General features: G+C 35.7%; 1 protein-coding gene across 5 annotated transcripts in view; it reads right to left on the reverse strand.

The window, feature by feature from the left end:
• The window catches only part of NT5C3A (5'-nucleotidase, cytosolic IIIA), a 51729-nt gene that overhangs the window by 13526 nt on the left and 25708 nt on the right, over nucleotides 1-12495 (reverse strand). Inside the window, exons 1-2 of one of the 5 annotated variants that reach the window (XM_080818324.1) lie at nucleotides 5873-5934; nucleotides 1249-1303 (exon numbers count right to left, since the gene is read on the reverse strand). The exons of 1 other annotated variant lie outside the window; for it this stretch is intronic. In XM_080818324.1, the coding sequence (XP_080674450.1) occupies nucleotides 1249-1284 (36 nt within the window). In that variant the 5' untranslated portion in view covers nucleotides 1285-1303; nucleotides 5873-5934. Of the gene's footprint in view, nucleotides 1-1248; nucleotides 1304-4507; nucleotides 4548-5018; nucleotides 5090-5872; nucleotides 5935-12495 lie in introns of those variants that run through there. 3 more of the 5 variants (XM_080818325.1, XM_080818326.1, XM_080818327.1) reach the window with 3 other exon arrangements.

Raw genomic sequence — 12495 nt, forward strand, 5'->3', positions numbered from 1 at the left:
TGTCGCATGCTGGATGAGGACAGCTAAGCTGAACAAGAGGTTTATTAATTGTGACACAAAGCTGTTTGCATGCTAAGTCATGTTCTGGTTTATAGACTCAAATGAAAAGAAAACTAGGAAGAAAGGAAGAAAAAAAGACAAGAGAAAAGGAAGAATGACAACAAAACAACAGAAAGAGAAGATATAAGGTGATCATGGGGGGAGCTGTCCTCTTTAAAAGAGAAGGAGAAATTGATTTTTTTTTTTTAGGATTTTCCCACTGTGAATATGGAAAACAGAGGCAATGTTTTCCTCACAAACAAATGCTACTTATATAGTTAAAACACCCACTAACATAGGAAATCAACATTTACTGAGCGCTTACTATGTGCTATGAGGCACTTAACATACTTTTTCATTAAATTATGAATAAGAAGATTTCACTTATAAGATGAATAGGGTCTGAAATCCAATGTATGCTATGGTAACTGTAGTTTATAACACTCTATTGTGTAACTGAAATTTGCTGAGAGAGTAGAACTTAAATGTTCTCCACCCCCACCTTCTCCCCCGTGAAAAAAAGGGGTAAATATGTGAGGTGATGGTTATGTTAACTAGATGGGGAAGGTGATTCACAACGTATATCAAATCTCAAATCATCGCATTGTACACTTTAAATATCTCACAATTTTGTCAACTGTATCTCAAGAAAGCTGGGAAAAATATGAATAAAACAAGAGTTTGGTGGTTTCACGCAATTTCTTAAAGGTGAGATTATTACCCTCATTCAAGGGTATCACAGCTCTTATGGACTAAATTAACATCTGAAGCAAGTTCTGACTCCAAGGCCAATATTTTTCCATCCTCATTCTAATGTCTATAAAGCAATGAGCTCTACTGTTATACAAGAAGTTTTTTATTTCTTTAATTTAAACATTTGTCATTTTAATTCGGAAGCTTAAAACATCTCATGCTGTATAATTTAAGTGTGCTATTGCTGAGCAAGGAAAATTTAGCACAAAAAGGAATGGGATAACCATTTTATATGCTGAGAAAGACTCCAATATACATTATATTTCATGCAAAAAATTTTTCTAAGGTAAGCTAAAGTCCAATTAAACAAATATTTGAGGTTCTATTGTGTATCAAACACTGTGAAGAAAGACCTGCGTAAGGTTACAGTCCCATAATTGATCTGGTTAGAGACAGAGGTAAAAGTGGTGAAGATTCACCATTGATAAATGGAACTGGAAATACTCAAATACCCACCATTTTCACATGTACAGCAGAATCTTGATTAGGCATTTCTTGGTTATCCAATCTTCTGGATTTCCCCAGGTGATGTCACAGTAAAAGAGAGAGAAAAAAAGTACACGTGACATACATATATCTCAGGCTGTTCTTGTAGGTTAATGACATAGTAAGGTGGTACTTTTGGTTTGACTTAAATACCAGGTTACTGACCGTACCTTTTCCTCTTTCCTAAGAAGCTCAGCAGAGATTTTTCTCTATCTTACAAAGGCTGGGGTTAAAAATTTTGTATGAAAAATTTGCAGCTCCCCTATAAGAACTTACATAGTGTTAATAAGATTTGAATAGTTAAAGTTTATATTTGCAAGAAAATGCTTTATTACAAGAATATTTTATCAACATTTTCTCTATATATAAAGATGAAGTTTGTGGGAATATTATGCATTACTATTACTGAATCAATGAAGGAAGATATGAATTGAACATAAGGAGAAATGTAATATACAAAGTCAAGTTTATTCTTCAATTTTCTCATATTAAACTCTAATTTTGTGACATGAGGCAACTACTATCTGAGTTAGTGTCTGCCCAGAATAACTATGTGATAGTGTTAACTAAATGATAATTTTACAGGTTTGGGTGGAATTTATACATATCAATTTGTTAAACTAAAAGAAGTAGTTTTTATAATCTCTCTCTCTTTTTAAGATTTTATTTACTTATTTGACAGAGAGAGAGAGAGAGAGATCACAAGTAGGTAGAGAGACAGGCAGAGAGAGAAAGGGAAGCAGGCTCCCTGCTCAGCAGAGCCCAATGTGGGGCTCGATTCCAGGACCCTGAGATCATGACCTGAGCCAAAGGCAGAGGTTTAACCCACTGGGCAACCCAGGCGCCCCTATAATATCTCTTAATAAAATAAAATACCTCTTATCATTATTTTTTTTTCATTTTTTCATTATCAATCTTAGCAAAAATTACTTTTGTTCCTCAACGGCTTTACTTTTACTTTACACTAGGTAAGTAAAATTTTTTAACAAAAGCAGTACCTTAAAAGGGCAAATTTATCAAAAGGGAAAAAATCTGACTTTTTCTTAAAAGTTGGACATTATAGGGGCGATTAAGTTGATTAAGCAACTGACCCTTGGTTTCAACTCAAGTTGGGATCTAGGATTGTGAGATTGAACCCTTCAATGGGCTCTGCGCTCAGTGTGGAGTCTGCTTAAGACTCTTCCTGTTTTCTCCCTCTCTAAAATAAATAATCTTTAAAAAAGTTAGACATTGTATCTGTGCTCTTTATAATTAAAATGTATTGTAGCAGATACATAAAATTTTCTCAATTCTAAAATTCATTCCTCCCCTCCATTTTAAATACGTAAAATTTGGAAGTGTCTTATAAAAGAGGTATTCTCCCTCCCCTTTCAGAAAAGCCATTAGTAAGTTAATGGTCTTATACTTGATGGCATCTTCGAGCTGAATAAACATTATTTCCAAATAGTAAAATGCCACCAATTTTTCACATCCAAAAAATAATACAGTATTTGCAGAAGTATCTATTTATCTTTCTATACACTCTATAACTCATAAATGTTTTGATCACTACCCCCCAAATGTAACTGTAATGGTAGTTTGCGGGTTAGTAATCTTTAGATGATTATAGTCAAACTGAAGTAACCCTTCCTTTCTGTTGGTCCTTGATCTAAAAAAAGGAGATGCCACAGAAGTTGCCTGTTACATCTCTTTCTTCGTTTATAGAAATCAAAGCATACAATATGCTTAAGGTTTTCCTTTGATGTTTAATATCTGAACAGGGGTCTATATTTTTCAGAAAGCACAATTTTAAATAAAACCATTTTATTAGCTTGAAAAAGAGGAAGGAGAATGTGGAAAAGTACTGTAGAGTTTACAAAGCATTTGAAAAGCCCAAAGGAACACAGAATTCAAGCAGTGCAGAATACATTTTAATATCTAGGAATCTCAGATCTTCTTGTCACATAGAGCCAGGCAGCCCAATTCCTATTCCCCCACCACTAAGTTTGGCTCATTTACATTTAGTAAGAAAAGATAAGAGGGGAAAAAAACCAGTGTCAGGAAGTAAAATAGTAATTGTCTTTCTCATGGTTGGTCTCTACACATTTTATTTAAACAAAAGACAAAAACAAAGAGTCATCAGAAATTTGATAATTTTAGGACATTATTTTTGATAGGTAAACCTATTAGTTCATGGATACTGTACAAATTTCAACTGAAGGTCCTTCATTCTTCACAGTCCTCACTGGCAATCCGACCAGAATGTATCCTTGTTCAGAGATAATATCACATAAAGTGATACTGTGTCCTAATGTAAAAAATCATCCCATTGTCTCTATTATTACAAAAGTGTCAAGAGTAAAGCATAAATGCCAGCATTCTGGCACTATTCTAAGGAAGGCACTGAAAATTAGGGCAGGGTATTTTTAAACCAATCAGCTTGTAAACCTATACTTGGTATATAATGTTCTGGCTCACTTCACAGCAGTCATCTGTTGCAGATGCTTCAAGAGAAGAGCTGTTGGAAACACACATCAAGTGTAGAAGACACGTTCAAAAATAGAAAATACTAGCCTGGAAGTATGAACCCTCTTCATAGGAAGTTTTGAAGTTTTAAAGTCTTTTGAATTTTAAATGTCATCTGGAAAGTGTGGAAATTGGAAAATAATTACTCTGTGTGCTTTCACTATGAGGTTAAGGTCTCTGCTCTAATGGTGTTCATTACACAGAATATATAGGACAAAGCTAAAGACTGAAGCAAGAGGTAAGAACTTCGCTGGAATAGCACAAACTTGATAACTGAAAAGTTTTCGTGATTGTGGTATTTCCTTCTAAGATCATTAACTTTACCTTGAAAAGATAGTGACAAATCAATGACTGAAAATTTCTATGTCTACATGAAAAAATTTTACTTGCCTTTATATAAGTTTTAAAGTATCTGAATGCAAACTCAATATTTTTAAAGGCCCACTTGACTCTGTCTTATGGGAAAGTGAAAAAATTGAATTCATCAATAACATTGGCTTAAAAAGTTGTGATTCTGTTTCAGTTATACTTGCTGAAACATTTACACAACACAACAATAAACTAATGAAATTTTGAACGGTAAACTGTATACTACTTACATAGGAAAAGGCAAGTATTACTATAATATGGACAGGGTATCAGTAACAGTGTTAAACTTCCAAACAAATCCATTTTTGCTGCACTTTTCCAGCAACCTGTTATTGCTTTTCCTAAACTTACTTACGTTTTTAATAATGGCACTTTCTTAGGGTGATTAGCACAAGAAAAATAAGTTTGTTATTTTGGTAGCGTTGTACATCAGTTTCTTGGAGCATTTAAATAATTCTTCCTAATTAGATTTTCAAGGCAGCAGTGAAAAAAAATATACAAACTGGAAAGTGAAACTTTCTCGATACAGACATGAGACAAAAATGAAACTGAATATTCTTAGGTCTTTCCTGAGCCTGTTGGGGGAAAGAGAAAACAAACTGAGGTGTGAAGGGAAGAGGAGGAGATAGAAGAGAGGAAAAATAGATTTCAAAGACTAGTGTTTTAAAAATTGGCAATTTATACCAATTTTCTCAAGTAGTAAACCTTGGCTTCTCAGTCAGAATTTTATGGATACTTAAGAAAATACTTAATTTCAGAGCTTGGAATTTATTCACATATGATCCCCACCCCCACGACCCTAACATAGCATTTTTCAAGCTGAGTAAACCAAGGCACATGGAAATTGAGTAATTTATACTGATTACCCTTAGCGCACTCTGAGTTCTGTCCTTGAATTTGTCCTAGAACAAGAGCATAGGTGGTAAGCAATATCCAGAGATGCAGGGGCTTGGATATAGACTGTCAATAAAAACCAAGTAAACTGCTTTAAGAAATGGTCTGCTGCATTAACTAATTCTCCTGATTAAAAAGCACACACACACACACACACACACAAAGAAAACAAATGCCCAAACTATAAAAAATACAGTAAATTCAATTATTTAAAACTAAGTTAGCCACAACATTCTAAGGTTTTATAGCAATATATGCTTGAACCTTAGTTTTCAAAATACAATTTGTTATAAAGCTTAGAGACTGTAATCCAGCTTTTATCAATTCATAAAACATTACCAGTATAATCCTATTCCATAAGATCTTAGATAAAATAAGTACAAAATAAAAGTTCATTATCTTTATACTAGGCATAATATATGGTTCCTAGACCTAGGGATACAAAGCATGTGGTAATCAGCAAAACTAAGTCACAGAGCAACTCAATGAACAACAAAATTGGATCTTATAGTGCTTTTCTTTTTCCTTTGAAAAGAGATTTCTGAGGATACTTTGCTTTTTCTCAACATTTACATGTGAAACAAGAAGCTCTTGAAATTAGATGCTTTAAATTATAATTTAGGAGACCCAAGACATTGCAAAGTTTTATATAGTTATATCTTTGCAAACTGTAAAGTTTTACATTATACTGCTTTACTCTATTTTTATTTCCTTAATCTGTATTTTTAAATACCTATAATTTCAACAAGATCCTGAACCAAAAAGAGTCAAACAAAGTCATTAAGCCAGAGAAACTTATTTGTTTACATGAATTGTACACACTTACCCTGAAGGTAACCAGACAAGCTACGCCAGTGAAAGAAAATTCTTCCTGTCTGAGAAGTACTAATATAGCACAAGGTACAACCGAGGGCGGTTCCAAAAGCCTTGGCTAAGCTCTATGCAAAAATGGTCTTGTGACGCATTACTACACAGTGCTTTATTATGCTCCGGGTAACACTTGCTAGCTCTGAGCTAGTCACCAGCCAGTCTACAGAAAATGATCAATTGAGATAATGTGACAGTTTGGAGAAGGTGAAACTATTAGAGCTGGTAACTTGTGCTGTGAAGAAAAACGGAACCTCCGTATTAACACTTAAAAATACTCCCTCATCCTGTTTTTTGGCTGTCAGTGTACTTGTGGTATGTGCATTTTTCTGTATGAATATTATATTTCAATACAAAGTAAAAAAACCAAGTAGGTCGTGGTTGCTAGGGGCCGGGGGAGAGGAGAATAGGGAGTCACTGCTCAATGGGTACAAAGTTTCAATATGGAAAATAAAGAGTTCTGGAGATGGATGGTGGTGACGGTTGCACAATGTCAGTGTACTCAAGGCCACCAAACCATACACTTAAAAATAGTTAAAATGGCAAATTTTATGTTGTGTGTATTTTATCACAATTTTTAAAAGGTTACCTCATTTAAGACACATGAGAAAAGACAAGATGCATGTAAGTGTGGTCACTAGAATGTTCAGAACATTTACTGCAGGGCACTGGGATTTAAATGATTTTTATGTTTTTCTTCATATCGCCTACACTGTAAATTTTATTTGATTAAAAAAGCTGAAACAAACAATGAAAACTACTTTTTAAGGTTAAAAATTTGAAAAAAAAAGTTACTTTCCTGTTGCAAATAAAAACAGTCAAACTGTTATGAGGAAAAATATTTTTAACTTTTAAAGAGAACCAGTCTTGCTTTTAACCCGAGTAGCAGGATTGCAATACGCTAATACCATATGTCAGGGCCTGATAGATAAGTTATGCTATGGGCCCTCTGGGAAGCTTTATCATTAGGAACATGAGGAAGCTACACTTTCGTAAATAAACTTTTATATCTGCTTTCTCTCTGCTATGCTCAAGAGAAATCAAACACACACAGCATTTCAGTAATCAAGCTTTGTGAAGTAGTATGCTCTATTAAAAACAATGCAAAAAATGTTTAATGATTCTTTAAAAGGCCACTAACAAATTACCCAAACTTGGTATCTACCAAAGGTTAAAAATTTGGCACTGCTATCTTATTTTAATAAAATGGAAGATGAACAACAAAACATTCTTCTACGAGGAAAATCTTTTATACTTTACTATAGGAGGCTCAAGGTCTACCAGGTGATCCTTTTTGATAATACTCCTGTATTATGTATGAATATGATGACTTAACCATAATATATTAATATAGGTAGCAATGATAAGAATTTTAAAGATATCACTTAGAAAGATGACTCAATATAAGTCATTCTTAAGAACAACAAAGGAGGGGTGCCTGGGTGGCTCAGTGGGTTGAGCCTCTGCCTTTGGCTCAGGTCATGATCTCAGGGTCCTGGATCGAGCCCTACATTGGGCTCTCTGCTCAGCGGGGAGCCTGCTTCTCCCCCTCTCTCTGCCTGCCTCTCTGCTTACCTGTGATTTCTCTCTCCATCAAATAAATAAATAAAATCTTAAAAAAAAAAAAAAAAGAACAACAAAGATTGCTGGAGTAAGAGTTCTTACTATTAAAAGCTTCAGGGGTGCCTGGGTGGCTCAGTGGGTTAAGGCCTCTGCCTTCTGCTCCGGTCATGATCCCGGGGTCCTGGGATCGAGCCCTGCATCAGGCTCTCTCTTAGCTCTCCCTGCATTATCTCTCTCAGCAGGGAGCCTGCTTCCCTACACCCCACCTGCCTCTCTGCCTACTAGTGATCTCTGTTAAATAAATAAATAAACTCTTAAAAAGAAAAAGCTTCAGAAATATACATTCCCCTTGACACACCAATTTTATGTCCTAAGGATTTTAACCTAAGGAAATAAGGCAGTACACAAAGATTTAGTTGCAAAGATATATACTATAGACTTCTATAGACCTTTTTTTTTTTTTTTTTTTAAGTAGGCTCCATGTCCAGAGTGGAGCCCAACACAGAGCTCGAACTCATGACCCCGAGATCAAGGCCTGAGCTGAGATTAAGAGTGGGATGCTCAACAACCGAGCCACCGAGGCACCCCATAGACTTGTTTTATAATACTGGGAAACAGGGGTGCCTGGGTGGTTCAGTGGGTTAAAGCCTCTGCCTTCAGCTCAGGTCATGATCCCAGGGTCCTGGGATCGAGCCCCGCATTGGGCTCCCTGCTTGGTGGGGAGCCTGCTTCCCCCCACTCTCTCTGCCTGCCTCTCTGCCTACTTGTGATCTCTGTCTGTCAAATAAATAAATAATCTAAATGCCCAATATCTAAATGTTCATTAACATAAGAGAGGTGAATACATTGTGGTATACACATAAAATGTAAGATTATACAGTTCCCAAAAATGATTATTATATATAGCTAAAATTTACTGTATGTTTACTATGTGTTAGGTACTTCTAACACTTGACGTACTTCGTCTCATATAATACTCATAACCCTAGAAGGTATGTGCTATTATTATCCTCATTTTTCAGGTGAAGAAATTAAGGCAGTAGCTGAGAAGTGGCAGAAATGGATTCAAACTCAGGTCTGACTTCAGAATCCACGTCTGTATATCACTGGACACCAAGGCTCTGTGAGATCAAGATTTATAGATATACTCAGTACATGATCTATGATTGAGTAAAAAGTTATGATAATATCTACAGCAAGAGTCCAATTTTTGGGCAAAAGTCTTTATACAAGCATAGGAAAGTCTAAAACAGAATATATAAGACAGTATTAGATGGGAGTAAGGGGTCGTTTTTATTTTCTGAGTTTTATAAAATACGTTCCTTGGGAAACAAAAAATGGCTTATTACAAATGTTACAGTAGTAGCATCACCCACGTCCATAATCAGAAAGGAAAATTAAAAAAAAAAAAAGTAAAACAACTGGAGCTAGTCAATATCACGGGTGGATTACTTGAAACAGTATTTCTACAGTGGAAACAGAACAAGGAATTCAGCCAATTGGTCCTAAAACAAAACAAAACACAGCATGAAAAGAAAGATGCCTAGTATGTTATCAAGGGGGTAGAGGATGGCTTTGGCTTTGCTAGCGTTCTGCTCTGCTAGCCTAAGGAGAGAAGAGAGGAAATAGAGGAGCATTGCTCTCTGCAGACAGGGAAATTTCCCATAAGATCAATTCTACTCAGTGTGTATAAGCGCTTGGGGTGGGATGGGATGCCTGGTGGGCTGTCCCTCCAGGAGGGACTAATATTTTTCAGGCACTTTCCTACCCTGTCAGAATCCCAGAAGCATGCAATGGCCTTTTATATACTATGGGACCAAGGGCACGCTGCCCTAAGATAGCTCACTTTATTTTTTATTTTTTAAGATTTTATTTATTTATTTTAGAAAGAGAGAGCGCAGGAGCGGGAGTAGGGTATGAGGGAAAAGAAGCAGCAGACTCTTTGCTGAGGAGGGAGCCTGATGAGGGGCTCAATCCCAGAACCCTGAGATCATGACCTGAGCTGAAGGCAGCCGATTAACCCACTGAGCCATCCAGGCGCCCCAAGATGGCTCACTTTAGCATAAAGATTATTTTGAGTTAAAAGCAAGCAAGACCCAGCAGATTTAGGAAAAGCTCCTTACCCCCACCCTCCCACCCTCTACAACTGCCTAAAAAGAATTTAGATAAATGACCTGCTCCAGGAAGAGAGCTAGCGCCATAGATAACTGCATTATGCTATGAATTAGGTATAGTCCATGAAGAAGAACCTAGCAAGGCCTCTTTGATCTCATCCTACCATTTCCAAGTGACCTAGCAATATTTGTTTACCAAACATTTACTCTTTTTCATTCTTTCTGAGGACTGCATTCCCAGACCCCTACACCATCTTCTCCTTAGTTCAGAATGACATATACCTCATTTTGCCTGATGGTCTTTGGAATTTGTGGATTCCCCATATGTATGCTATTAAGTTTGATTTTTCTCCTATAAATCTGTCTTATGTTCAATTTGATTCTTATTCTAGCTAGAAGGACCCTGAGGGGACAGGATATTCTTATTCCCTGACAATACATTCTATTTATTCAGTAAAGCCTTAAGAGAAAGATAATACTTCTCCCCTTATTACTGGTAAGGAACCTAAGGTCTGGAGAAGTTACTTACTACTTATGTGACTTTTTTTCTTATATCATGCTGTTTCTAGGCAATAATATACATATTACTTACATGGGAGGGCTACAAATGTCTGTAAATAAGAATAATGTTTTGAAACTGTGCCAAGAAAAAAGAACAAGGACACAAATATAAGCAAAGTACTGAGTAAAAGAAAATGAATTTTGTTTCAAATAGCTCTTAGATATTGTTTTTGTTTTGTTTTTGAAAGGGAATATAAAGGATTTAGAAGTAAGAATTTGTAAAGGGAGGCTCTTTTAGCAGCACAATGATCTGTGATCTCTGGACTCAATGACTGGCCCCTGTTGCCTTGGAGTTTCTTTACTTTTGGTCATAGAAACAGAAATCACCCGTAAAGCTCTGAAAGGAAACGCTACACCTACAAACGACACACCAAAGAGCAGAAAATTCTCATACAGGACTCAAATCTTTGGAAGGTTTTTCTCCCCTTATAACATCGTTATAACAGGCTGTCTTTATCAACGGAGAAAGAGATATCCATTTGTACTTCTGAGGAATGAGTTACGTTTTAGATACTGTCAATTACTCAATCAACTTGAAAAGCTAAAAATGATCACTTCATATTTTGCCATTAAAAAGTTTCTCAAAATTCCGAAATAATGAAAACAACAAAAGCCCATAGAAAATCAAATCTATCAGTTTAAACCTTAGTAATTTATTAATTGGTTCATTTAATCCGGGGCAAGGGAAGTAAAGGGAATAAAAATATTACATTAACTAATAGTTGTATGTGAAAGAAATCACTTCATAATTCTATATAAAACCTGTACTAAAGATAGTTTATTTCTCAATTATCCAATCTCAGACTTAACTACTAGCTCAGCTTACTACAATCCAATTATTACTTGGCTATGGAATGTATTTTTCAATCCGAACTTGACTGACACCCTAGGAAATTATTCCAAACAAAACAATAAAATCATATAAGGAAACCATTCAGTAGGAGGTGAGATGCAATACTGTATAAGGACTCTTGCAAAACTTGTTCCTGCTAATTGTTGTAATTGCTGTATGATATATATAGGAAGATGATTTTTTTAAACATGTCAAAACATCCATCTAGGCATCTGACTTCTCTTAAAACTTCTCTAAAGAAGGCAACAGTCAACTAACTTTAGCACTGTGACTGTTCAAAACAACTGAACAGATGCTACTAATGTTTATATAAGCATGATTTTAATTGTTTTTTTAATTTAAATTCAATTAGCCAACATAGAGTACATCATCAGTTTCAGATACAGAGTTCAATAATTAATTCATCAGTTGCATATAATACCCAGTGCTCATCACATCATGGGCCCTCCTTAATGCCCTTTACCCAATTACCCCCATCCCCCCAACCCAGCTCCCCTCCAGCAACCCTCATTTTATTTCCTATAGTTAGAGGAATATAATTTAAATGTTTAAGGAGCAAAAACAGAGATGTAACAATGAATTATTACATTTTGGAGAAATGAACAGAAAGTAAAGATTTTCAGTAAGTTTCTTATCACTTAAAATCATTCCAAAAACTTATCCTATTAAGTGACTTTTAGTGAAGCTGACTGCTGCATTTATGAATTTGTATACATATATGCAAACTGAGGAGAAACTATGGTTCCAATCTCAATGCATTTCTTCAAAACTCTGCAACAATCTAGGATTGAGGAACTCATTTTTCAGAAACTCAAATGAAGATACAATCATAGTTTATACATATATTTTTAAAGATTTTATTTATTTATTTTTAAAGATTTTATTTATTTTTATTTAAAGATTTTATTTATTTATTTTATTTATTTGACAGAGATCACAAGTAGGCAGAGAGGCAGGCAGAGAGAGAGAGAGGAAGGGAAGCAGGCTCCTCGCTAAGCAGAGAGCCCAATGCGGGGCTCGATCCCACGACCCTGAGATCATGACCCAAGCCAAAGGCAGAGGCTTTTACCCACTGAGCCACCCAGGTGCCCCAGTTTATATCTTTTTAACTTAAAAAGTGAAAATTCTGGGGGTGCCTTCGTGGTTCAGTCATTTGGTATCTGCCTTTGGCTCAGGTCATGATCCCAGGGTCCTGGGACTGAGTCCCCTACGAGGCTCCCTGCTTGGCAGGAAGCCTGCTTCTCCCTTTCCCTCTCCCCTTGCTTCTTTTCCCTCTCTCGCTATCTCTCTCTCTCTGTCAAATAAATAAATAAATAAATAAAATCTTTAAAAAAAAGGTAATAAGTTCTGTAGTTTAAACTCTTTTAGAGGAAATGACATTTATGTTGTAATAGGTAGGCCAAGTTCAAGAAACTTGTATGTAAGACAACATCATAAACGAAGGGATTCTTTCCTAGCTTTCCTCTCAAATGCGGTATGTTCTAATACTTC

The sequence above is a fragment of the Martes martes genome (assembly GCF_963455335.1).
Source record: "Martes martes genome assembly, chromosome: 11".
In the NCBI taxonomy this organism is placed as follows: Eukaryota; Metazoa; Chordata; class Mammalia; order Carnivora; family Mustelidae; genus Martes; species Martes martes.